We start from the raw sequence: 27,513 nt of genomic DNA, 5'->3' as shown, positions 1-27,513 counted from the left end.
TATCCTATTCAATCTACTGTTAAAATGCTGGTAGTCCGTAAAGGCTTCCATATTCTGTGGAAACTTCGAACTCTTAAGAGCCTATTTTGAGTTTTTGGCTTTTAAGACTCTGGTCTAGTCTCTTGTACTAAACCATCTTGACTATTGCAATATCATCTATGTAGCAGGTCTTAAGAAAAACTATGCAAAGTTACAAATAATACAGAATACTCCAGTGAGACTCATTTATGGTCTGAAAAAGTATGATCATGTAACTCATTACTATAGCGAATTGCACTGGCTGCTGGTAGAAGCACGGGTCATCTTTAAACTGGGCTGCATCTATTAGTGGCAGCAGGCACAGTTCTATCGTATTGGATAGAATTGTTTTGTTATTCCACTCAACACTGCTCATGCAGTTCCAAAGCTTTCATTTTTCTGCCGGTTAAGGGTTGTAAACTTAAAAGATATTACTATAGAACTGTCTTTCCAGGCAGCATTTTGGGACAAAGATTTCAAACTGTTGTTATCTATGGGCTCCTTTTACCAAGGTACGCTAGTGTTTTTAGCACACGCAGGAAATTACTGCACGCTGCGCTTCTAGAACTAACACCAGCTCAATGCTAGCATTAAGGTCTAGCACTCAGGGCAATGTAGCGTGCGCTATTCCACACGTTAAAGCCCTAATGTGGCTTAGTAAAAAGGAGCCCTATATCTACTTCTTACTTACAGTTTAGGAAACAACTGAAAACTTTTTTTAAAAAAAATTTCTGACGTTTCTTAGCCCATAGCTTCTTTTTTTTCTCTTCATGATTGTTTTTGTAGTTAATCTTTTGTAAACCGCATCGAACTCATTGGTATTTGTGGTCTAGAAATAGATTTTTATGTTAAGAAATAATATATAATTCCACTTTGGCATTATTAATACATAATACAAATTCTTAGAAATATAGCAACAGGTTACAGAAATTTTTACTAATGATTCTACAAAAATATATGTGGATATTTAACAGGTGATGCTAAAATAATATGTAACACTAGAATACATACATATTCATGTACTACAGAAATTTCCTGAGAAGATAAAACTAAGAAGCACTACATCTTAGGTTAATTATCACTTGTCCCATAAATAACCAACCCTTCACTAGTAAACAATGTGACTCCCTTGAACTGTAAAAGGCTGGGCTCAGCATCCAGTAGGATGAAACATTTCCTCGTCAGGCTACCAGTTTATAGCAAGTCCACCTAGTTCCAGAACGTAATGCCCAAATCCTTGCTCTGGTACTACAGTACGTCACTCAGTCTGATAACAGCCAGAATATTCTGCTGCAGAATTCTCCCTGTTGCAGGTCTTGGTACATAAAGACAAACTCCCCCAATGCTCAAAAACTTTCCTTGGTAGTAAGTCTTTATAGCACCCTTAGTGACAAGGAAAGCTGCCCTGCTAATGCACAAAAGGGTTCTCCATGGCTGCTACTGATCATTGTAGCAGCCACAGATAATCCTATGCTAACGATTACAAGGAGCTCATTAGTATTCAGGTCTTGTGATGCACAACAAGGAAACACATTTCCCATGGAAATTTTAAAGGCAGGATCTGAGCTGTTGTAGCCTTACTTTCCTGTCAGTGCTTGAGTGCTGTTTGGCTCAGGTATTGACAGGAAAGTAAGGCTATGATAGCAGACACTGCCATTAAATGCCCCTCCCCACCAACCAATAAGATGTCCCCCACAAGGCCCACCCAAAAATGTCTCTGGTGGTCTAGTGGCAGAAAAGACTTAGTCCAGACCCCTTCCCCCCCACCACAGTCATATGGGCCAGAACCATCTGCCATACCTTTTTTGTAGAAATCTTTAGCAGGAGGGATGCCCACTCCCTCTTCAAAATGGCCTGCCATCCCCTTCCTAGTGCATGTTATTGTGCTGCGTATTACCAGTAAAACAAAAATTGCTCTCACCATTGTATTTTTTTACCATGGTGTCAGTGCTTAGTGCATCCTGCCCAAGGTTTATAAATTAGTCAAGCGGTTTCCTTCCAAAAATATGCACTCCAACCAGAAAAATGTTATCTTCTTTGCATTCTTCTTCCCTCATAATAAAATACTACTAGATTTTTTTTGCATAACCTGTCTTTAACAATGTATTATTGCTGAGTGTGAAAACAAAAGTTATAGCTATAATACCAATAAATTAGTGGATGGTATGGATGGGCCATTTGGCCTTTATCTGCCAAATTTCTATATTTCTAAATTTCCTCCATTAAACAAATATAATAGCAAATTTTAAGAAAAATCGAGCTTTATGTAATCAGTGGCTTTGAGTGACCCCTTGAGGCGCTTTACAAAAAATTTTAAAAATTATTTTTTGATCAAGCATAATCAAATTCATAGGAAAAAACTTCATAGTTTTTCCAACTTTTAAGTTTTTTCTGGACAACTCTGTAGTGCACATAAGACTCAGACTCTGAGTAACAGATGTGATTTTAGAGCAAAATGCTGACACTCTACTTTTTTTTTTTTCTAACTACAGTACTGGATGCAAGGGTTTTTTTTTTGTTTTGTTTTTTTTAAGGCATTTTAATTTTTAATTAAAAGCATGCTCTTATTTCATTCCCTTCCTAGTACTGCTACATGGAACTCCCTAGTAAGCTGGTACTAGGATACTAAAGTGCGATTTACTATTTCCAAAATAATTTAAAATCTTAATTTTCAGCTATTCCCTTTTCACTTCAACAGGAATTGTGCTAATTGGCTCCACTTTGTTCAGCTGACAGAAATGTCATCTTCAGTTGATTCCTCTTCAGAGGCAATAGGAATGTAGTCCCTGTCTCTATAACCAATGCACATTAGCAAGCTGAAAGAGAGAGAGAGAGAGAGAAAATTTTTTAGCTGAAAATCAGCAACATAAAACTCACTCAAAAAGAGAAAAAGGAAACACAGAGTTCAGTGTGAACTATGAAGGGAAAACTATCAGTTCTGCAATCTAAAGAAATGTCATATAGATTTTAAAAGACCTCATTTTAGTTTCTACTAGTGAAATGGTGTGATAGCTGTGTTATTCCACTTTCCAACTTAATATCAAGAAATAAAACAAAAGAAACAAGGTACACTTCCCCCTCCGTATTCACAAATTCTGTATCTATGGATTTGCTTATTTGGGGTTTTAACCCAAAAAATGCATTTTCATTTTTCAGGCTATTTTAAGTCCTGTAAGCCCCCCTTAAGCCTTACCTGGTGGTCTAGCGGGTTTTCAGGGCAGGAGTGATCCTGCCCCATGCACATCGCTCACAGGAAATGGTGAGAGAGACTACATGAGCTCAAGGCAGCCATTTCTTGTGAGCGATCTGCACAGGGCAGGAGTGTGGGAAGATCTCCTGCCTGAAAACCCGCTAGACCACAAGATAAGGCTTAATGGGGGGCTTTCATGGGCTTAAAATAGCTGGGGGAAGTGGGGGTTAGGGGCAGAATCAGCCCGAATATTATTTGCGGGCTGGCTCTGCCTCTAACCCCTGCGAATACGGAGGGGAAAGTGTATACTTTTATTGGACTAACTCAATACATTTTATGAAGAGCTTTCAAAGGTTTCTTCTAAAAATTACCTTATCACAGAGTAGTCTTTTATGACTCAGTATAAAAAGAGGTACACACATGCTTCACCGAGCAAAAAAAAAAAAAGCACATACTATTGCAAGAAAAGCAAAGTTGAGTTACTTGAACAGCAGTCAGCCACTCATAGCCTTAGGCTCCTCCCAGGATGTACCAGGCAGGGGGGCCTAAGGCCCTAATTAGCTCAGACACTTAAGACCCCTCCCAGAGGGACAGAGAAAATTTGTCCCTGTGTCATTCTCTACTCACTTGGGGGGGGGGTGTGCATTGAAGATGAGGGGTTGGATGGAAGGGAGACTTAGAAAGATATAGAGAGCAGCCTAAACTCTGAAAAATGTCCACAAATGTCTAGCCATCCTTTTATATGTTAATGCAAAAATCTTTACCGTTCTGAGAATATCCAGAATGGCCTCTCCAACCACGTGAGAACATCTGATAGAACCCCAGATTTGTGATTAATTTACCTTATTGCAATCTGACTCTGGTTACAGAGACTCCAGGATAGGTTTAGAAAGTGCAGAAATTAACTTTGCTAATTAAACATCTCAATATATATCATAGTGATAATATAATACAGTAAATAATGGTAGATAAAGACCTGAATGGCCCATCTACTGTGTTTCCCCAAAAATAAGACAATGTCTTATATTAATTTTGGGTCTAAAAAATGCACTAGGACTTACTTTCGGAGATGTCTTATTTTTTTCATGTACAACAATCATCTTTCCCTTCCTCTTCTCCACCCGTATTCTTCCTCTTTCCTTTCTCCCACACCCTTTTGCAGCATCTTTCTATCCCTCCCTCCCTCCCATCCCCCTGTGCAGCAAAATCCCAATGACCCTCCCGCCATAAGACTGACATACCTCCACTCCGAGGCCTGCTAAAGCAGCAGGGGTGGGGGTTGCTGAATTGACGTGTCCGATTTTTTTCAGCAAATCAAGCAGCACTAGTGTCAAATATGGAATCAGGGAGTGTCGGGAACAGTTGGGGGGGGACTTCGGGGGTCAATCTTTACTCCCGCCCTCCTTGTAACTCTACTTTTAACTATGCCTTGTACCTCCCACCTTCCTGCACCTCCCACCTACCTGCCTTCTCCCTACCTGCACCCGACTTCCTAAGCCACGCCGATTGACTTGTTTATAACCTCTCTATCTCCTTCTTGCCTGCTCCCGACTCGCTAAGTTATATTGATTGATTGACTTATTTGTAAATTTCGCTGTAGATGTACAGTCTCTTGTCATGTAAACCGCTCTGAACTATTCTGGTACTGCGGTATACAAAAAAATAAAGTTATTATTATTACTAGGGCTTATTTTTGGGGTAGGGCTTATATTAGAAGCATCTTTAAAAATCATGCTAGAGATTATTTTCGGGATAGGTCTTATTTTCAGGGAAACAGGGTAGTTTGTGTAGTCAGGTAGCTAAGGTTGTTTAAGTACCACTCTATGAAAGTTACTAGCTCCTTAGTTTTTCTAGGATACCTTTTTTTCTTTTTACAAATGTATTTTAATTTGAATCTTCATAGAAAAAGTACAGATTATGACAAGTTGGTCAATAATCAGTCTGAGAAATCTATAAGCCTAACAATGGGAAACATTCATTAAAACTATTTTTTATCCTTCAAGCCACATAACTTTATTTTCTAATAATGAAAGCATATGTCTAGAATGTGCAATTAAAATACTTGTTTACTTACCAAACAATGATGAATGGAATGACAGAGAGGCCAGCAGCTAGTAGAAAGCAGAAGCCTGGATACCATGTCACAGTGGCAGCATAAATGCTATTGAAAGAGATCACTGCAATTGTTCCAATTAAACTCTCCAAGCAGGCAATGCAAGCAAAGAGTGCCCCTGTTAAGAAGAAACAAAGACAAATTTAAAAACAGAGCTCTACATTTTTTAAAATGCACTGCTCCAGTCTCTCCTATTTATTTTAAACCCGTTGCTTACAGCAAAAGTTAATATACTCCACAGCACAGTTCTGAAATTCTGCAGGATTTGCATACATTTGAATCATTTGGCATATTTAAAAAAAATGAATTTAAATTGACCTAATGAAAATAAAGGTAGTTTTCTCAAACGGCATTGAATCTGTATAATTAATTTTGTCCTTTTGGATATTTTATGGGTGAGAAAATATTGTGACAAGTGAGAAGAGTTCACCTTGACATGCTAAACACATCTGCATTCTGACTCACAAGTTGCTCTAGGCCAGGGGTAGGTAATTCCAGTCCTCGAGAGCCGGAGCCAGGTGAGAGAGAGAGAGACAGACAGAGACAGAGAGAGAATTGAACCACCACACCAAGTTGTGGTGGACCTCCATTGTCTAAGGAAGCTGCTGGTGCAATGGATCTCTCTGTGGGCACTATCGGGAAAGTTGGAGCAGGCGTAAGTGAACTCTTGCCCAGGAGACTAATGAATATAACCACTGACCTTAGAACCTGTAAATACTGCCAGGCTATCAGAATGGAAATGCTCTGAAACTCTCGTATTTGATGCAGAAGCTTTTCCTTGCCGGCCTCTGAGAGGAACACTTTATGTGCTCCCATTTCGAACCGGACTCCTAGGTATTCCAAGTTCTGCACTAGTTCTAGGTGACTCTTCCAGAAGTTGATCACCCAGCTGAGATTCTGTAGCAACTGGATCACTTAGCAAACTGCTAGTCTACCCTCAGTTTCAGACTGGGCTCTAAACAGTCAATCATCCTGATACGGCTGTACCTATATGCCCATCCTGCTGTGACCACCAGCATCACCTAGGTGAAGGTCCAAGGTGCTGTCGTCAGCCTGAAGGGCAAAGCTGTGAAATGGAAGTGTTGTTTCAACACATGGAACTGTAAATACTTCCTATGTTCCGGAAAGATGGGACTGTGCAGATAGCCCTCCGTCAAATCCAGGGAGATAATGAACTCCCCTGGTGCCACTGATGCTATCACTGATCTCACTGTATCTATGTGGAAATATCTTGAGGGCCGCATTCACCGCCTTGAGGTCTAGGATTGGCCTCTATTGGGCACAATGAAGTATAGCGAGTATCTGTCTGAGCACCAGTCTTCCTCTGATACAGGCTCTATGGCTTCTATAGCCAGCAGCCTGTACACGGTTGCTCTGACTTTGGCTACCTCTGGCCCTCCCACAGGGGAATCTATAAAAAGATCCGGGAGGGGATGAAAGAACTCGAGCTCGTATCATTCCTGTATTATATTCAGCACCCAGCGATCTGTGGTAAGCTCCACCCATGCCCCCAGATGCAATTTACTCAGGGTCACCTTGGAGGAGGAATCCCCCCCACTCACTGCTTGATCCACAGCATATTGCGGGCGGAAATAGAGTAGGTGGACATCTTTCTCACTACTCTGAGAAGGTTACACAGAGAATCAGCCACATAATCCGCTCAAGGGTCATTAAAAACTGGAGATCATTGTCCGCTATTGTGTTCAGATCGTGGCACAAAGAGTTACAAGCTTGGGCAACAAAAGACACCGCCGCAACCACTTTCAATCCTGAGACCACGATCTCAAAGAGGCTTTTGTGCACAAAATCCAATCTGCAGTCCTGGGTATCCTTTACTATCATGCCACCTTCACTGGGAATGGAGGTACATTTGGTAATCTGCACAAGTGAATCTACCTTTGGGGGAACAAAAAGCTGGTTAAATGCAGCAGCCATCCGATTAAGCTTTGATATAGCTTTGGCCACCGGAAGGGGCCCCTCTAGATCCTTCCCATGATCTATAAGCATTTTTGTAATGTCCTGATGTGAGGGAAAGCAATAGGACTGTGCCTTGGTGCTGCTCATAAACGAGCACTGTAGAACAGAGAACTGAGAAGACTCTCATTTCAATTCCTGTAGGGATTCAGTGTTCATCCCCATTAAGCAATGAAGGTTTGAACAGTTGTCACATCATGGGGTCCTCACCAAGATCTGGAACATCCCCCAGATCTTGACTTTCCAGGGATGCAGGAGTATCACCTGCCAAAGAGGACCTGGCCTAAGAGAGTAAAGGCATGAAAATGGAGCCATCATCATCTGACTCAGCATCCTTGACCTGCGCATGGCACTGTTGTTAGGCAGTTGTGCTCTTAGTAGGGAGAACCCCTGGCATGAGCAGTGCCGCAATTCCAGAGGGATCCATGTAGCCCTCATATAGGCCTTAAACATCTTGTTAATAAATTCAAGGGGAAATCCCTGCCCCTGCTGTCTAGCGAACCTTGCGGAGGCTGCTTAGCACTTCCCTGGGCTTTACCCGCCTTAAAGCTGTCCTTCACCGGGGATACATCAGGGACGTTCCCCGGGTTAAAATTTGGACTTTTCACTGCTCCTCGGAATGACTGGGCACTAATATCCCCCACCCCTCCCAAGGGACCATAAGAATATAAGAATTGGCACACTGGGACAGACCAAAGGTCCATCAAGCCCAGTATCCTGTTTCCAACAGTAGCCAAACCAGGGCCCAAGTACCTAGCTAGATCCCAAGTAGTAAAACAGATTTTATGATATTTATCCTACGAATAAGCAGTGGATTTCTCCAAGCCATCTCAATAATTGCCTATGGACTTCTCTTTTAGGAAATTATCCAAACCTTTTTCAAAACCAGAGGGGCTATGCCAGTGACTCCCGCCCCCTCTTCAAGTGCTGCAGTGCATGTGGAACACAGATACTCTTTGGACTGCCATCCACTACAAATAGAGAATGAATCCGAAGTATCCTGAGCTGAGGAGTCCACCCACCTGGTTTAAGTGAAAACTAGGGGGGGTAATAATAATAATTAAAAAAACGTCTAAAAAGTGTCCTAAATGGCTACTTGAACGATCAAAAAGCCTGATCGTCCAAGTACCCATAACCAAAGCTGGTTTTTAGACGTATCTAAAAACACCTTAGGCCTTTCCCCTGCCACTAAACGCACAGAGAGAAAAGAGGTGTGATTAGAGGAGGGGAAAGGGCGGGCAGTGGGAGGGAGGTGGGCCGACCTACACCTAGGCGTACAACAGGTATAACCAAAACATTAACAGGTTGCCTAGTCGGCACTTAGACCTTTTTGACTTAGACGAAGTCAAACCATGTCTAAGTGCCGAAAAAGGGGCCGCTGAGCTGATGGCAGCTGGCACCATCAGTTCAGCGGCCCGGCAACCTACCCACCGCAAGCATTGCGGCAGGAGAGATGCCTCATCTCCCCTACCGCGATGCCATCACTCCTCTACCCGAACTGCCGCGACCCGCGGCAGGAGAGATGCCCTATCTCTCCTGCTGCGGGTCGCGGCAGTTCCGGTAGAGGAGTGATGACATCACGGTAGGGGAGATGAGGCATCTCTCCTGCCGCGATCCATCACCCCCCCTCACGATTAACATCGGGCCAGGAGAGAGCCCAAGCTCTCCTTGACCCAGCGACCCCCCTCCCCCCGCGACTGGCTTGTGCCAGGAGGGAGCCCAAGCCCTCCTGGCCCCGGCAACCCCCCCGCCGCTACATGAATGGGCCAGGAGGGAGCCCAAACCCTCCTGGCCCCGGCGACCCCCTACCCCCATCCCCCACTACAATACGGGCAGGAGGGATCCCAGGCCTTCCTACCCTCGACGGAACCCCCCTCCCCCAATGATCGCCCCCCCAGAACCCCCGACCGCCCCCTCAGCTGACCCGCGACCCCCGGCCGACCCCACGACCCCCCCCACCCCCCTTCCCCATACCTTTTTTTAAGTTGGCTGGACAGACGGGAGACAAACCCGCCTGTCCGGCAGGCAGCCACCAGCAGAATGGGGCCGGATTGGCCCAGCATTCCCAAAGGCCCGCCCACAGGTGGGGCCTAAGGCGCCTGTGCCAATCAGAATAGGCCCGGGAGCCTTAGGCCCCTCCTTGGAAGGGGGGTTGGGGTGGGGGGGGTCGTGGGGTCGGCCGGGGGGTCACGGGTTGGCTGGGGGGACGATCGGGGGTTCTGGGAGGGGCAATCATTGGGGGGAGGGGGTTCCGTCGAGGGCAGGAGGGCCTGGGATCCCTCCTGCCCGTATTGTAGTAGGGGGTGGGGGTAGGGGGTCGCCGGGGCCTGGAGGGTTTGGGCTCCCTCCTAGCCCATTCATGTAGCGGCAGGGGGGGGTCGCCGGGGCCAGGAGGGCTTGGGCTCCCTCCTGGCCCATTCATGTAGCGGCAGGGGGGGTTGCGGGGGAGGGGGTGGTCGCCGGGGCCAGGAGGGCTTGGGCTCCCTCCTGGCCCAAGCCAGTCGCGGGGGGGGGGGGGTAGGGGTGGTCGCTAGGGCAGGAGAGCTTGGGCTCCCTCTTGCCCCGATATCGTCGGGGGTAACGCGGTTGGCCGGGGCAAGAGGGCTTGAGCTCCCTCTTGCCCCGATGTTGTCGGGAGGGGGGGTCGCGGTTTGACATGGCAGGAGAGCTTGGGCACCCTCCTGCCTGGATGGTTGTGGGGGGGGGGTGGATTCTGTAACCGGTGTTGTTTTTGACACACACCGGTTACAGAATCCATCTTTTAGGCGAAGGACTGGCTCCTCCTTTGCCTAAAAGCCCTTCTGTTGGACATTTGGGGCTTAGGGTTTTTTTTGTTTCATTATGGCTGAAAAATGTAGACGTGGTGTGGGTGTACTTTTAGACGTAGTGGTGATTGGACATTTAGGCAGAAGAAGGCCATAATCAAAACAAGGACTTTTGGTTTGGTTATGGACACTTTCCCTGCTTCTGCGTTGAACGTTTAAGGACTTAGGCCAAAAGGGGACTTAGATGCTTTTTTTTATTATGCCCCTCTAGGTGTTTTAATTCAAATTGGGAAATCCAGGATGGCTGATATGGTAGTGATTTTACTGTCAAAAATGGGCAAGGAGAGCTAAACCAAAATTTTTTTTAAAAAACTGTGATTTTAGAGGTGGGAGAACCTGGTTCTAACCCCAGAAACAAAGAAAAACTGGTTTTAAAGACCCCTACCAATTTGGTTTACCAAGCTGTCAGCCTGTTACTCACTGTGCTATGCTGTAAACAGCTTACAGGAAGATTCTCTGTCTCAAGTTTCTTAAAAATCCGGACTGCTTGTGTCTTCTGCTTCTTAGACCCGATCCACTGTCCAGAGAGCTCACCCACTCCAAGGACCTTGTGCATGCCAAACAAGGGGGGGGGGGAAGCAGTTGGCCCTGATCCTAGAAAACCGCCACAGAGTCTCACAGCCTGCGTTCAAGCCTACTGCGGCTGAACCTGGGACAAGCAGTGTTTCCAAGGGAACGGTCCCCTTAGCCCTTGAACTGCTAGTGCAGGCTGTCCAAGTGGGTGCACTGTAGAGCAGCCTGCCCCTTAGAAGCAGACTCTAGACCTTAGAGACTGTGCTCTCCCACAGCCAGAGCTGACCCATTAAGGGGATCCTCTGCAACACCGAAAACCTCGCAAATGAAAAGAGTGAAAAGACTAGAATTCAGAAAAAATAAACAGGTAAAAAAAGACAAGCTCAGAATTTGAGCCTAGTGTCTTGCTTGTAGGAAGACAACTGAGGAACTGAAGGACGGCCCAGAAGTAAGAGAGCAGGAGCAAATGAAGTTTCCTATAAGAGTTCTTGCAAGAAGGGATTGATAACCTGAAAGTTCAGGAATGGAGTGTCCAGTGACAGAGTGTCTGTCATTCTGGAAACTCATTTGCCTTCAAGTATCAGTTGAAAGAGTACTTACTGCATTCAGTAGCTGATTTATCTTGAGCTAATGAGAGATTTTTAGCTCTCTGATTTCAAATAATGGATTCCTACTGGATTATTTCTGCAGATTTAAGAAACTTTCCATAAAAGTTACTCAGACAAAATATTTTCCCCAATATATTAAAAAACTGGGTAAATAACTGACCCTGAATAAATAGTCCAACTGTTTGACAGTTAAGATCCTTATCTATCTTTACTTGCTAAGACACTGGGGGCAGGATGCACAAAGCTCCAACACCATGATAGAAAAATACCATGGCGAGAGCAATATTTTTTTTACTGGCAATGCTCAGCACAATAGCATGCAAATTATATGCAAGTTATTCCTGTGGAGCATTACCAGTGGTAAAAGGGAGAGAAATTGTGTCTGGTGCGTGCTCAAAAGAGCAATTGCTAAGCACAGCTCCTCCCCCATACCTCCTGTCAAAATTTTTGCTGCTTTCCCTGCTGGCCGATCAGCTGAGCTGGCAGGACTCCCCAAAGCCGCTGATTGGCACTTTAGGGCTTCCCTTGCTGCTCAGCTGTTTGGGGCTTCCTTTATATACTCAGCTGAGTGAGCAGCAGCGAGAGTAGCAAAAGTCCCCCCCCCCAAATCCCCAAAACAAAACCCTGGTGGTCTAGTGGGCTGGATGGGTTGGGTCAGACCACCACCCCCAGCCCAAGAACCCGCCCTCGTACCTTATTTTGTAGAAGATGGGTAGGAGGGATGCCCACTCCCTCCTTCCTCAGGGCTGCCTCTTCAAAGTTGGGAGAGGCCTTAGGTGCCTGAGCTGATAAGTGCCTTAGGCCCTTTCCAGTGCATCCCAGGATGTGCTGGGAGGGGGAAGGGGCACCATTTTGATGAGAGGCAGAAGGGCATCCCTCCTGCCCATCTTCTACAAAAAAAAGGTACAGAGGGTGTCAGAGGGTCTGACCCGACCCATCCAGGGTTTTATTTTAACTTAAATACTCGTTGCAGAAGATGTGGATGATTTAACACAACCTCAATAGGCTATACTGTGTCTCCATGTTAACTATATTAGAAGATGCTAGCAACACTGCCAACAGTTAATACAGAAACTGTGCTGTTACTACATTGTAATTCTGTCACGTACCAGGTGTTACCAGAATAAAAAAAACCCCACCCAACTTAACTGACTTAACAGACAGAGAGCCTCTATGCCTTACAATGTAAACTAGATAAGGATTTGAAAATTTTCTGGTTCCCCAGCATAGTGCTTTTCCCTTTTTCCCCCAAAGCAATCATGATTACCACTTTTGATGCCTTTTATATCTCAGGTTTTCACATGGTATGCTCATTGTTCTCATCTAAAAAAGCTGGAGGAGCAACACTTTTCACCACTTTCAAGATCTATATTACACCTGAAAAGAACCTTCTTTTTAGGATACCATACATTCACTTATTAGAAAAACCAAACGCTCGCCTCTTTAAATGAAAGATCAACTCTATGGACTCACATTAAGATATGCAATAACAAGCATTCTCGAGCAGGAATCATTCTGGTATGTTTTCCTTCTATTTTGCAATCCAAGAGGCAGTGATGCATAGCTTTGCAATCAACAGATTTTATTGGCTTTCATTATGTCAGATGAATTTGGAAAGCTGCACTCAACTCGCATCAACTTTTCAGTGTTGATTTAAAAAACAAACTCATTTTCTGAATCTGGAAACTAGCCACATTTTAAAACATTTTGTAGTGACAGGCGATGCAGTAAAGTTATTCCCCTCCCTCCCTGAGACATATCTAATCTAAGATAATAATACCCTTAGCGCACATGCGCACTTCAATTTTTGTGGCTCCGTACGTCCGTCGCTCTGTGGTCAGCAGAGAAATGTTGCAAAGTGTGGCGCATGTGCGGCGCGTGCACACATTGGGAGCCGACTTTGGGGAGAGAAGGAGGCGGCGGTGGCGACCGAGCTACGGAGCTAGGGGAGAGAAGGCCACAACTACAGCCTTCTCCTCTGCCTCCACTCTCCCCTCTGGGTGAATTTCCGGATCGAGGATGAGGATTTGTTGGAGGCTGGTGGCGCTGCCGCAAAGGGGGTGGGATGGGCTGGGGGTGGGCGGTCAAAGGAAGGGGAGCGGGGCGCAGGCAGGGAACGGGAGAGAGGGAAGGAAAGAGACAGACAAGACAGCGGCCAAGGAGAGAGCGAGAGAAAGAGATAGAAAGACAAGACAGCGGCCAAAGAGAGAGAGAGACAGAAAGATACACAGGCAGCGGCCAAGGAAAGAGAAAGAGAAAAAGGGACAGAAAGGCACATAAACAGCGGCCAAGGAAAGAGAGAGAGAAAAAGACATAAACATACACAGACAGCAGCCAAGGAGAGAAAGAGATAGAAAGACAGACAGACAGCGGCCAAGGAAATAGAAAGACAGACAGTGGCCAACAAGAGAGAAAGAGACAGAAAGACAGACAGACACACAGCGACCAATGAGAGAGAGAAAGAGACAGAAACATACACAGAAACATACACAGACAACGGCCAAGGAGAGATAGAGAGAAAGAGACAGAAAGACAGACACACACCGGCCAATGAGAGAGAGAAAGAGACAGAAAGGCACATAAACAGTGGCCAAGGAGAGAGAGAGAGAGAGAGAGAGAGAGAGAGACAGAAACATACACAGACAGCGGCCGAGGAGAGATAGAGAGAAAGAGACAGAAAGACAGACACACAGCGGCCAATGAGAGAGAGAAAGAGACAGAAACATACACAGACAACGGCCAAGGAGAGATAGAGAGAAAGAGACAGAAAGACAGAAACACACCGGCCAATGAGAGAGAGAAAGAGACAGAAAGGCACATAAACAGCAGCCAAGGAGAAAGAGAGAGAAAGAGACAGAAACATATACAGACAGCGGCCAAGGAGAGATAGAGAGAAAGAGACAGAAAGACAGACACACAGCAGCCAATGAGAGAGAGAAAGAGACAGAAAGGCACATAAACAGCAGCCAAGGAGAAAGAGACAGAAACATACACAGACAGCGGCCAAGGAGAGATAGAGAGAAAGAGACAGAAAGACAGACACACAGCGGCCAATGAGAGAGAGAAAGAGACAGAAAGAGACAGAAACATATACAGACAGCGGCCAAGGAGAGATAGAGAGAAAGAGACAGAAAGACAGACACACAGCAGCCAATGAGAGAGAGAAAGAGAAAGAAAGGCACATAAACAGCGGCCAAGGAGAAAGAGAGAGAAAGAGACAGAAAGATACACAGAGAGCAGCCAAGGAGAGAGAGAGAGAGAGAGAAAGAAAGAGACAGAAAGACAGACAGACACACAGACAGAGGCCAAGGAGGCAGACAGATAGCGACCAAGGAGAGAGAGAGAGACAGACAGACACACAGAAAGACAGACAGCAGCCAAGGAGAGAGGGAGAGACAGAAAGACAGGCAGACAGAAGCCAAGGAGAGAGAGAGAAAGAGACAAAGACAGACACACACAGTGAGCGACAGACGGAGACACACAAAAAGACAGCGGCCAAGGAGAGAGGGAGAGACAGAAAGAGACAAAGACAGACACACACAGTGAGCGACAGAGGGAGACACACAAAAAGACAGCGGCCAAGGAGAGAGGGAGAGACAGAAAGACACAGACAGTGGTCAAGGAGAGACACAGAAAGAAAGAAAGACAGCGGCCAGAGAGAGAGAGAGACAGAAAGAAAGAAAAACAGCGGCCAATGAGAGAGAGAGACAAAGAAAGACAGACAGACACATCTATTCTAGCACCCGTTAATGTAACGGGCTTAAAGACTAGTAATTTAAAATCTGCAACTATCTGTGTGAATCAGAAATATTTTAACTCTGCAGAACAATCACTATCACAGTTTGCCAGAGGGAGGTGGACTATTTGTAGTTTCTTCCTATCTTCAGAGCCACTTAGAATCAATACCTCAAGACTTGTAAAATCAGGACTAGATTTAGAGTTTGCGATCCGAGCATTGGCAGAGGAACCCATATGACTTGAAACTAACCAATATAACATTGCTGCAGTATGCCAGTTATCACTGGATCTTAATGAAACAATTGTAATTTAATTGGAAGATGTACTAACTACGTATGTTTAATAATGAATTAATTGATGATGTCATAATCCCAATACAATGGCCAATCACTTGTAATTCGGTGAGATTCTTGGTTGTTTCCCTATCCGTTAGTAGGGTGCCGAGAACTCCCAAGGGCTTGAATGTTTAAACTACACTTTTGTGTCTGCTATTTTTTTCCTTGGCCTCCTCTAGAGATAGATGAAAGAACTGAGGGGGTATGTAGCCTGTTCACGCAGTTATTTAGACCAAACAATACAAGGTGTCTTTGGCACTAAAACTGGTCCCAAATAAAGACGCATGAATACAAGGTATGAATGCAAGTTTCTTAAAATTTATACCTCTAAACCAGATATGCTAGAAAAATATTCCTTTATTCTGCTGCTAGAATAAGTTTAGATTTTATCTAGATGTGATATCCAGCAAATAGTTTTCTGTGTCCTGCATATTCTAATTTATCACACATTAACCTATATTGATTAATCTTTCTGGGATGAAGTTAAGAGGTGATAGACTACAGAGTAATCTGAGGAAATACTTTTTTTTACAGAAAGGGTGGTAGATGCTTGGAACAGTCTCCTGGAAGAGATAGTGGAAATGGAGACTGTCTGAATTCAAGAGGGCCTGGGATAGGCATGTGGGATCTCTCAGAGAGAGAAAAAGATAATGGTTACTCTGGATGGGCAGACTAGATGGGCCATTTGGCCTTTATCTGCCGTCATGTTTCTATATTTCTATCTAAATACCAGTAATCTAGTCAGTTATGAATATAAATGAGTTGTTTGTAGCTAAGCACTGTTTTGTAAATACTTGCCAATATTTGGTGGCATGCACAGTACTTTACAGGTGTGGTAGCAAGGGCGGGACACACAATTACGAATATAAAATTACAGAATATTACATCTTCTTGCATAATCTATGCATGGCTATTTACATCAGCTCTATGGCAGGTGTGAGTGGTTGTGCCTAAAATATATGCTTATTTTTCCTATTAGACTAGTACTCTATAATAATAAAAAAGGTAGGTGCCTACTTTTATTTATAGAATAGGCATCTTTTTTGGCACCTAAAAGTGTTTTTTTCCCTTTATATAACTACCCTCTTACTGTATGGTACAGTACTTTTTTGTGTGTTAAATGTATGGAATCTTTTGGAACACCCCCGACAGTTACTGCATAAGCTTTGCAGTCAACATGTGGTAAGTGCAAAATTCTACTACTCTTTAGTAGAGAGGCTTCTTTAACTTCTTAAAAGAACTGTTCAAAAATAGGCTATAAGAATACTATTTTTGGAGAACAATCTAGGTAAAGGGCAATTTAGGATAGCCAAGAATTTTATTACATTATAATTAGGGTTATGTTTCTTTCTTTCTGTTTCCATTAGAATCCTTGCAGATCCAGGGAGGGGGGGGAATGTATTTGGAGGAATTCAATTATTTCATTATAATACTGAAATCATATCATATGTATTACTGTTTTAATAAGTAAGATAAGAAGTGGAGAAAATGATTCTTTAATGTAATAATTGTATAATTATTAATGTGTTTTCATGCAGTTTGTATGATTTATCATTTCTATTGCACTATCAAAGTTTTAAAAATCAATAAAGAGGGAGGGAGGATTGGGATAGAGTTGGGATAGGAATGGGGATAAGAATTTGTGAGATGTGTCAATTATTATTTCTAAGTGATGTATTTATTGTTTATGTGATTGAATATATTTTAACACTTAATGTAATCTTGAAAATGAATAAAGAATATTAAAAAAAAAAAAAGATTAAAAAAAAAAATAATAATAATAATTAATTTTAGAAGGCAAAAAAGCATGATTTTTGAAAAAAAAAAAAATCACCACTCACCTTGCTCACTATCAAGAACAACTTTAGACATCATGGACCGCAAAATTGGAAAAGGCATATCAGAAAAAAGAAGCAGTAGCCGCACTGTAATATGAAAAAAAACCAATCAGTCAAGCATGTATATATAAAACTTCTAAACATCTAAATGGCTACTGTTGCCCTTCCTTAAGAGTCTAATAAATATAAAATGTCATCATCAGAAATCAGCTAATTCTCTCTTCTCAGTGCACTGACTCCAGCCAGTATTCAGAAATTCTTCTAGGTGTTGCTCTCCTTTGATTACTAACACTCACCTTCCATTAGAGCAGTGTTTCTCAACTCAGTCCAGGAGTACCCCCTTGCCAGTCAGGTTTTCAGGATATCCACATTGAATTTGCATAAACTTGATTTGCATACACTGCCTCCATTATATGCAAATTTTTTTCATGTATATTCATTGTGGATATCTTGAAAATCTGACCGGCAAGAGAGTACTCCAGGATCGAGTTGAGAAATATGGCACTAGAGCAAAACACTTTAAAAAGTTGTAGTAACAGCCTAAAAAGAGCAGCAGACTGAGAACCTGCTTTCTCCAATGATGCTCCCTTTAGAAATAGAAATAGACGGCAGATAAGGGCCACAGCCCATCAAGTCTGCCCACTCTAATGACCCTCCCTATTTATCTTTGCGGATAGATCCCACATGTCTATCCCATCTGGCCTTAAAATCTGGCACGCTGCTGGCCTCAATAACCTGGAGTGGAAGATTATTCCAGCGATCAATCACCCTTTCAGTGAAGAAGAACTTCCTAGTGTCACCGTGCAGTTTCCCGCCCCTGATTTTCCACGGATGCCCCCTTGTTGCTGCGGGACCCTTGAAAAAGAAGATATCTTCCTCCACCTCGATGCGGCCCGTGAGATACTTGAATGTCTCGATCATATCTCCCCTCTCTCTATGTTCCTCGAGTGAGTAGAGCTGCAACTTCCCTAACCGCTCCTCGTATGGGAGCTCCTTGAGTCCCGAGACCATTCTGATGGTCATTCTCTGGACCGATTCCAGTCTCAGCACATCCTTGCGGTAATGCGGCCTCCAGAATTGCACACAGTACTCCAGGTGCGGTCTCACCATGGATCTATACAGTGGCATAATGACTTCCGGTTTACGGCTGACGAAACTCCTGCGTATGCAACCTATGATTTGCCTTGCTTTGGATGAAGCTTGCTCCACTTGGTTTGCAGATTTCATGTCTTCCCTGACAATCACCCCTAAGTCTCTTTCTGCTTCAGTTCTTGTCAGGATCTTGCCATTTAGGGTGTAAACCTTGCATGGATTTCGGCTCCCCAGGTGCATGACTTTGCATTTTTTGGCATTAAAACTGAGTTGCCAGGACCTAGACCAGCGCTCCAGTAGAAGTAGGTCATGCATCATATTGTCTGCCATTGAATTTTTGTCTGTTGTGCTTTTGCTCACTACATTGCTTAGTTTGGCATCATCGGCGAATAATGTTATTCTACCTCGGAGCCCTTCTGTCAAGTCTCTTATATAGATGTTGAACAAGATCGGGCCCAGGACGGAGCCCTGTGGCACTCCACTTATCACCTCTGACATTTCGGAGGGGGTGCCATTCACCACTACCCTCTGAAGCCTACCTCCAAGCCAGTTCCCAACCCATTTGGTCAATGTGTTGCCCAATCCTAAAGAACTCATCTTGCTCAGCAACCTACGGTGTGGTACGCTGTCAAATGCTTTGCTGAAATCCAGGTAGACGATGTCCAGGGACTCACCAGCATCCAGCTTCCTCGCCACCCTGTCAAAGAAGCTGATCAGGTTGGATTGGCAGGATCTCCCTTTAGTAAATCCATGTTGGTGGGGATCCTGTAGATTCTTCTCGTCCATGATCCTATCCAATTGGCGTTTGATTAGGGTTTCCATTAGTTTGCTCACTATTGATGTGAGGCTCACTGGTCTGTAATTTGCCATCTCCGTCCTGGAGCCTTTCTTGTGGAGTGGAATGACGTTAGCCGTCTTCCAGTCCATCGGGATGTTACTTGTACTTCGGTGAATTGATTCAAATCAATTCATTTCTCCCCAAAATTGGACTCACTGAGTCATTTAACAGCTCTCTCTTGCCCCCACCTCCCGGTGAGGCCTAACATACATCCAGGGCCTCCTAAAGCAGCAATGGCGGTGGATGGCTAGCATACGCAGGCTCTGAACAGGCTTGTTTGAAGCCTACCCCGCCAGGGCTTCCCTCTACAGTGTCATCAGTGACATGGCAGAGAGAAGCCCTGGCGGGGTAGCCCATGAACAAGCTGCATCTGCTAGAGGTCTATCGCCCATGCTCACGGGGGCGGGGGGGGGGGGGAGTTGGTTGGTTAGTACTGAACAGGGGGATGAGAGGGATGGAAAGCTGCAGCACAGGGAGATAGGAGGAGGAATCAATTCAAAAAATTTTATCCCCAAATCAGGCAGCACTACTTTGCAAGCCACTTCACCCTTCACTGATTCAGATACAAACTAGACTTACAGGCTCATTTTCAAAGCAGAAAAATGCCCAAAAAGTAGCATATGAACTTTTTTTTTACCAGAACGTCCAAATGCTATTTTTAAATCCCATTTTGTAGACCGTTGTGTACGCTGATCATCTGTACCGAGTCTAAATCTCAAGGGGGTGTGTTGGAGGTGTGGTTTGGCCAGGCTTATGATATGGATGATTTTCTGCAATAATAATGGAACACTGTAGAAAACATTCAGAGCAAAAATTAAGCCATATTAGGCTAGATCTAGCTCAATAATGAATAAGTGTAAAAAAGATGTCCAAACTGACCATGACTACTGGAGGGATTAAGGCACCCCCCCCCCAAAGATGTGAAAAAAACAGTACATAACATCTTGTATGACAGCTTCAGTGTTAAGGCCAGTTGTACTGCAGCAGCAGTCCAGTGGATTGCAGAGGAGATCTAGGCCCATATTGTACTCCCAACTAGTACACTTGTGATGAAACGTGCAAGCCCTCCAACACCCACCCCAAAATTACTGTACCCAACTTTAAACCACAATAGCCATTATGCCTGCAGGTGTTGCCCATATGTAGGTATAGTAGGTTTGGGGTGGTGTTGGAGGGCTCTCAATAGATTATAATGGGGTTATAAGAAGATGTGTATCTGGAACTTTTTATGTGAAGTTCACTGCAGTGACCCCTGCTCTGCTGGGATGTCTGTGTGGCCAATTTACTAAGAATACTGGCCCATCCTAAATCTCAAAGGCTTGTGTGCGCTTTTTTTTTGGACTTCCCCCCCCCCAAAAAAAAAAGGGTTCAAAAAGATCGATACACAAAACCATCTAAGAACTGGCCCATTTTTGGAACAAAATGTTAAGATGTTTTCCTGTTTTGAAAGTGGTCACATTTGTTACTGGATTTTTGGACGTATTCTGCAAAATGCCCAAAATTGGATTGGCATAGTTGGGATGGGTGGGGGTTGGGAGGGTGGGGGGGATGGCAGGGCTCCTAGTGTATTACAAAGTTCTGATGGTTCTTGTATTCTGTTAAAATCATTGCTTACTTTCTACTGTGCCTTTTGCTGTACTTGGAAGTTACTGTTCTTTATTGGCTTGTTTTACCATCAATAAAACTGTTTACACATAAAATGGAAAAACATAAATGGGTAGGGAAATAAATTGCATATTGAACACATTTTGCCCGAGTTCAGATTTGTAAAAGGGAAGTAATTAATCTCTCCTTTTACTGAACCACGATAGCAGTTATTAGAGCAGGAAGCCACGCGGAATGCTCCGCGCTGCTCCAGACGCTCATAGGCTTGTTTGTTTTTTTTGGAGGTGGGGGACCTAACTTCTGGCCCCAGAAACCACCAAAAAGTCATATTTCAGAATCCCCTTGATGTCTCCCATAGTAAGTAACAGACTGTACTTATAATTGTCAGGTGCTTAGCTGCATCAGCTTCACACAGCAGCTGGACTCAAGAAGATTTTCTGCATCAGACAAGCATGCAGATCTTCCAGAAGCTTGTCTCTTCGGGATGTCTATTTGTAAGGCTCCAAGAGCCCGAGGCCCTTAACCCCACTAGCACCATATGAGTCTATCCCTCAGGTGTAATACAGGTGCCAGTCAGCCTGCGCTCAAGTGCCTGACTAAGCAGGGGCTAGCTGCGCTCCCAGTGGACTGAACTCTGAGCTGTCTAGATTAGAATAGGCAGGTGCTCTAAAAGAGGAGGTGCCCTCCCTTCCTCCTCCCCCACCTCCAGCTACAGATCTCTGATTACAGAATCTGTATTTTCCCAGGCAGAGATGCCCCCCAGAAATACTAGTGAGGGGAGGGGGGGGGGGGGTTGGGGCACCAGAAAACCTCCCAGAATCAGATTTTAAAAATCCAAATGAAAAGATAACTTCGCAATCCACTTGCAAAAGGAAGAACCGAGGTAGAAGGGCACCGTCAAGTGACACAAGGAGGTGAAGCTGAAGAATCTGTTTGATGCCTTCTGCAAGTTTCTCGCAATTAGGGGGATAAAACCTATAATCCACTACTGTACCCTTTGCACTGAAATATAACATTCCTTAGTATTGTATGTAATCCATCTCGCATGGTTCCGAGGTTAATCTCTCCAAGTTCTCTTTCCTCAAACCTCCTGCTGTTTAGCTAGCTATTATATACAACCCTCCGAATATCTCTAATTTTGCTAGTAATACATTTCATCAATAGCCTTTCTTCAGTGCAGTGCAGAGAAAGCATCAGTTCAACACATAATAGTGAAAAATAAATTTAAGTACTGGCACATGGTAAATATTTTTAAGCCTAAAATGATCAAATGAATTTAACCTGCCTGTCCTATGATCTAATGTGTGTATGTATGTATAAGAGTAGTCAGATTATAGAAATCATGAACCTACATAACTCTCATAGAATTATTTTTTAGCCGGATAGCATCACATATAGGAAAGGTGCTGTGTACTCTGCACTGATTAATATTACGTACCCAATAACATGATCTGTGTAGTTCTGGCAAATGCAGTTACGATTGCTCCACTGATCCAAGAAATAATCCCAATGAGGACAATATAAGCATCCCCGAGGCAGCAAGTAAATAGATACACTCCTAGAAAACTGCTCAGAAAGCCAAGAGTAGACAAAGCAGATCCCCAGCCAATGAGAACTTCATCCCAGCAGAGGGGCGCATCCAGCTCATAGAGAGTGAAAAGAGCATATCCAGCCAAGTGTGAAAACAGATACATATTGAAAGCAAAAAGCATCAGAATGATCAGAGTTCGTTTTCTGCGAGAAGAAGATTGGAAAAGCAGGAATACTCCCAAGAACACTTTTTTAAAGGTTTCTTTAATCAAAGCATTTTGCCGAGATTCTGATACTTTTATTGTGTCTTCTAGACAAAAGATGATATAGGCGGTATTAACAAAGTGAAGCAGAAAAGCAATCATGAAAGACCAGCTAAAGCCTAAATCTCTTAGGAAATAACCAGAAGAGAGTCCTGCCAATCCACCTCCTAATCCAAGTATCATGTCAATCAGAGCTATGCGCACAGTTTTTTGTTTTTCATTATGGCACAAATCGCTGATATAGGAAAAGCATCCACCAAGAAAGGTAGCAAAACTGCCAAGAAAACCACTGATTAGCGACGATGCAAAGAAAACGTAGAGAGTCAGGGAGAAATATGACACGGCAAAGCAAAAGGAGGATGACAAGAGAGCCCCAATAGAAGGGAGAAGCATGGCTGCTTTACGTCCATGGTGATCCCCGTAGGCTACAAGGATCAAAGCCACCACGAGACTGGGGATTAACCCGCTCAGATCCAATAATACTAAGAAGTATGAAGCTCTTTCCTGGACTTCCTGCAAATAACCAGATAAATACATAAATTAACATAACAGGTAGACAATGCACAGAAATAGCTGGCAAGAACCTCAAAGTCCAGAGCCTAAATTGTCAGTTTACTCTCCAAGCTATTCCTAATCAGATATTGAACTGCTTGATACAACACCAAATTTGGTTGAGCCCATACTCTTACAGATCAAGTTTAGATTCTGCATAAAATTGCTTCCATCCTGATTTAGCACAGACAGTCCTGATGGTCTTGTTAAATGAGATGCACAGATGATTATACCAAAGGGGTTTAGGATTCTTGTACATTCTAGCAACATTATCTTCAAAATCACAATATTGCATTGGACAGATTTAAATCGAGTACAGACAAGGAAGTAAGGCAATAGCCCAGATTCCATTTTTATATGCAGATGATATACAGTTCTTTATACCATTAAAATAATCCAGGAGGAAGATCTTAAGAAGAAATTGGAGGAATGTATGTGGAGTCAATAAATTATTGGTTATGAGGGAACTGGTTAAAGCTGAATATTAACAAAACAGAGGGATTAATTGCACTGCCAGTGGAACTAATGACAGCTTCAACGAATAAGTTGCGACATACCAGCGACAATTACCGTTAAAACTTGGGACTTTCAGTGCCAACACAACTTACATCCACAGAGGCCAGCTCTTTAGGTGCCTATAGGTGCTGAGCATCCCAAATGCATATGCACTCTAATATTTCAAATCAGTGTTGGAAATGTGGGATTGAAGAGGGCATATTTATGCATCTTTGGTAGGACTGTCAAGAGATTCAACCCTTCTGGTGGGGGGTGACCACTTATTTCTCAGTCACCCCACAGAGTTGTCTTTTGGGACTATATAATGAGAAACCTTTTAATTGGCAGAGCCAGCTGATACGGATTGGCCTAACAGCAGCAGTATTCGATTGCTCTACATTGGAAAACCAGAGTGGCACCTACTTGGAAAACCCGGTTATAAGACTTAGCTAACTTGTTCCATATTATGGATAAGATTAAGAGCTGAAGGGGGGAATAGGAGGGCAGGAGAACGTATGGTGAGTGGTAGAGTGTCCTGAAGAAACAACTGGGTACTGAGATTGCTACTGTGCTATGGAGGGTGGGGGGGGGGATAAAAGAAAGAGAGTTAAGTTGGAAAAGGTACAATGCATGAAAGATTGGGGCAGTGCACCAGTTGGGGATTATGGGACTGTGTCGTATCATTTGCTGTTTTACATTGTACTGCTTTATTAACACTTTAATAAAAAAAAAAAATCTTCAGTGGGCCTGGAAATCTGACAAGTATTGCACCCTGTAATTTTTTCCAGATACTGTGCAGATGTGCACTATTGCTGTGTAACTTCTACAAGGTATGTGCTCTTGCTACCATAGCACCATCACCTACCACTCTCACCATCTTTTTCTTTTCAACTTCCATTTTTACCCTTCATCACCATCCCATCTCACTCCACTGAGGGTTCTCTTACATCTTTGACCTCTCTCCTAACCCTTCATTACATTTTCCTCTCAGCCATCCTTGCACTCCTTTGTCTTGAACCCCCCCCCCAAATCCTATTCCTCCAGCTTCCAATTATCCCTATAATGTCCCATCCTTCCATTTCTCTCTTCCTACTGTCCCTTCTCCACCATCCATCTTCCGCTTTTCTTCTGATTTCTCCTTCCTCCTTCAACCGATTTATCCAAGCGAGTATAACTATTTGGAATGCTTTAGGCCAGTGTATTGCAAACTGTGTGCCATGGCAGATTCTAGGTGTGCCCCGACAAGATGCCAGTAAGGAGGAGAGGCACCGGCGCGGGCTGACTGCTTATAGGACGTGCCTCTTGCGGCGAGAGGCACGTCCTGAACGCAGTCAGCCGATGCTGACTCTTCTCCTCGCCGGCGTGACAGGGTCAAGGTCAAGGTCATGGCCCAACGGGCCTCCGTTCATGTGCGGATGTTGACATGAAGATATCACATATGCACGTGACATCATCGAGTGGACGTACGCACACTTCCGAGTGTCTTCCGGCCGGGGCACTGGGTTTAGTGTGCCTTCAGCCTAAAAGTTTGCGGGACACTGCTTTAGGCAATAAATTTACTTTCTAGTTTAAGTTATGATAGCCTTTCATTTTCATACAAGCATCTTTTCTATCACTTTCAAAATGACTGTGCCCGGCTCAACCTAATCAAAACAACTAGCTGAGCAAAGGTAATCGCAGTAACTTATGCGTTCCAAAACCATCTTTCCCATATCTACCATTCACCTCTAGAAAATCATCCAACCACTTTCACTTTAACTACAATGGCACAAACAACTTGTATCTATAGTATGTCTTTAAAGAAACATAAAAACTGGTAGATGTGGAACAGTTTTACAAACTCAATATTTCAAATGACTCCTATTTTACTCACCTTTTGCTTGATATATACTGTATTGCTTTCATTGATTTCACAGCGAGAGATGTTGAGGTTATTTATAAAACTAGAGTTGTTGACTTCTTCCCACAAACTGCGATATATGTATTGTTGAATCAACGGATAGGTCAAGAAGCTTGCAAAAGAGTAAATGGCAACTACTGGCTCCACTAGTAACAATTTCTTCATTTCCAGACTTCAGTAATGTGCAATTGTTTTAAAAATAATTATACAAATATACCGGTGTTCATCTCACTATAGTCTGAAAAAAAAAAAAAGAACAATTACTTTTCAAAGTGAGAGATGGAAACTACTACTGTTAATTATTTCTTTAGCGCTACCAGACGCATGCAGTGCTGCACAGAGTCACAAAGAAGAAGAAACAGTCCCTGCTCGAAAGAGCTTACAATCTAAACAGGCAGACAGACAAACAGGATGTTATGGATACAGTTAAGGTAACGGGTTAATCAGCTGGTTGGGTTGGAGGGCAGAGGGAGTAGAGGACAATCAAGCCATTGTGACATCACTGATGAGGTTGGCTCTTATTGGTGGAATGAGGCATTGTGACATCACAAGCTCGGCTCTGCTTCCCAAAGACAAACAGGATGTCATGAATACAGTTAAGGGGAATGGTTAATCCGCTGGCTGGGTTGTAGGACAGAGGGAGTAGAGGACAATCAAGTCATTGTGACATCACTGATGAGGTTGGCTCTTATTGGTGGAATGAGGCATTATGACATCACAAGCTCGGCTCTGCTTCCCTAAGACATACAGGATATCATGGTTACAGTTAAGGGGAATGGTCAATCAGTGGGCTGGGTTGGAGGGCAGAGGAGTAGGGTTAAAGATTGAGAGCTATATCAAAAAGGTGGTTTTTCAGTCTGCTTTTAAACAAGGTAAAGGGCTCGATAGACAAACTTGAGTAATTTATTCCAGACATAGGGGGCAGTTAGATGAAAGGAATGAAGTCTGGAATTGGCAGTGGAGGAGAAGGGTAACGCTAAGAGTGACTTATCTGAGGAACGGAGTTCTCTTGGAGGTGTAAAAGGAGAGAGAAGCGAGGAGACACATTGAGGGGCAGCAGAATGAACACACTTGTAGGTCAGCAATAAGATATTGAACTGTATGCGATGGCAGTTAGGAAGCCAGTGAAGTGACTTAAGGAGAGGGGTGACATGAGCATAGCGAGGTTGGTAGAAGATGAGTTGTGCAGCAGAGTTTTGCACAGATTGCAAGGGGGAGAGGCGACACTGTGGGATACCAGTTAGGAGTAGATTGCAGTAATCTAAGCGTGAGGTTACGGGAGCTGGACAAGGGTCCGGGAAGTGTGTTCAGAGAGGAAGGGGCAAATTTTGGTGAGATAGAAGAGACAGGTCTTAGTAGCTTGTTGGATATGTATAGAAAATGAGAGGTCAGAATCCAAGATGACTCCGAGGAGACTGGAACAATGACAGTATTATTTACTGAGTTGGAGAAAGGAGGAGGAGGAGCAGAGGGTTTAGGAGGAAATAGAAGTAGCTCAGTCTTGGACATGTCTAGTTTCAGATGAGGGCAGGACATTCAGGCAGCAATGTCAGCCAAACAAGCAGAGATTTTTTCTTGGACTTTAGGTGAAATTTCAGGTGTAGAGAGGTAGAGCTGGAAGTCATCATCATAGAGATGATACTGGAAGCCATGGGAGGAGATCAAGGCACCCAGGGAAGAGGTGTAGAGAGAGAAGAGGTCCTAAGACAGAATCCTGGGATCCACCAACCGCCATTTAAAGAACGCCTTCCCTTTAATTATGAAAAAGACCACAGAGACCGGCTCAGTTTATGGAATCAGGTGAGGCTCTGGCTCCAAATGTCCGGGGCCGGTGACATCACCAGCCCAAGGGTTACGCTTGCCCGCCCTAGTCTTACCCGAGCCATAAGCAGCAGCCAGTCCGCCGCGAACCCCGGCAGGAGAAGGCGGCGGTCCAAGTCACGGTCCCGACGGAAGGGCGATGCGGTGATCCTGGCCACAACGCGCATCAGGGGGATCTTCCCGATCACTCTTATCGGGTTGGCTCTACTCTGCCGCATCCCGTGACTCCGGCACCAACAGCCATCAAGGGCGCCGGCCTATGAGA

At 44.1% G+C, this 27,513-nt stretch overlaps 1 protein-coding gene across 1 annotated transcript; it reads right to left on the bottom strand.

Annotated features, from left to right (window-relative positions):
- Positions 1-826: 826 nt before the first annotated feature.
- Positions 827-27,513, bottom strand: LOC117362479 (solute carrier family 46 member 3-like). Its single transcript, XM_033948901.1, has 6 exons — positions 27,305-27,513; positions 25,401-25,665; positions 22,126-22,993; positions 17,156-17,239; positions 5,283-5,439; positions 827-2,834 (listed from the first exon to the last, which is right to left on the bottom strand). Exons 2-6 carry the CDS (start codon positions 25,590-25,592, stop codon positions 2,744-2,746), a joined length of 1,392 nt encoding a protein of 463 aa, XP_033804792.1. The 5' UTR covers positions 25,593-25,665; positions 27,305-27,513; the 3' UTR covers positions 827-2,743.

The sequence above is a fragment of the Geotrypetes seraphini genome, chromosome 6 (assembly GCF_902459505.1).
Source record: "Geotrypetes seraphini chromosome 6, aGeoSer1.1, whole genome shotgun sequence".
NCBI lineage: Eukaryota > Metazoa > Chordata > Amphibia > Gymnophiona > Dermophiidae > Geotrypetes > Geotrypetes seraphini.
Note: the sequence above shows the minus strand (reverse complement) of the source record. Positions and strands in the feature narration are given on the sequence as shown.

Excerpts from the sequence above, each read along its gene's own strand:
- LOC117362479 (XM_033948901.1), bottom strand. The coding sequence starts at position 25,592 with ATGAAGAAATTGTTACTAGTGGAGCCAGTAGTTGCCATTTACTCTTTT. Across the intron at positions 5,440-17,155 it reads TGTTCTTGATAGTGAGCAAG|GGGCACTCTTTGCTTGCATT; the intron begins GTGAGTGGTGAT and ends TCTTCTTAACAG. Across the intron at positions 2,835-5,282 it reads ATTCCATTCATCATTGTTTG|CTTGCTAATGTGCATTGGTT; the intron begins GTAAGTAAACAA and ends TCTCTCTTTCAG.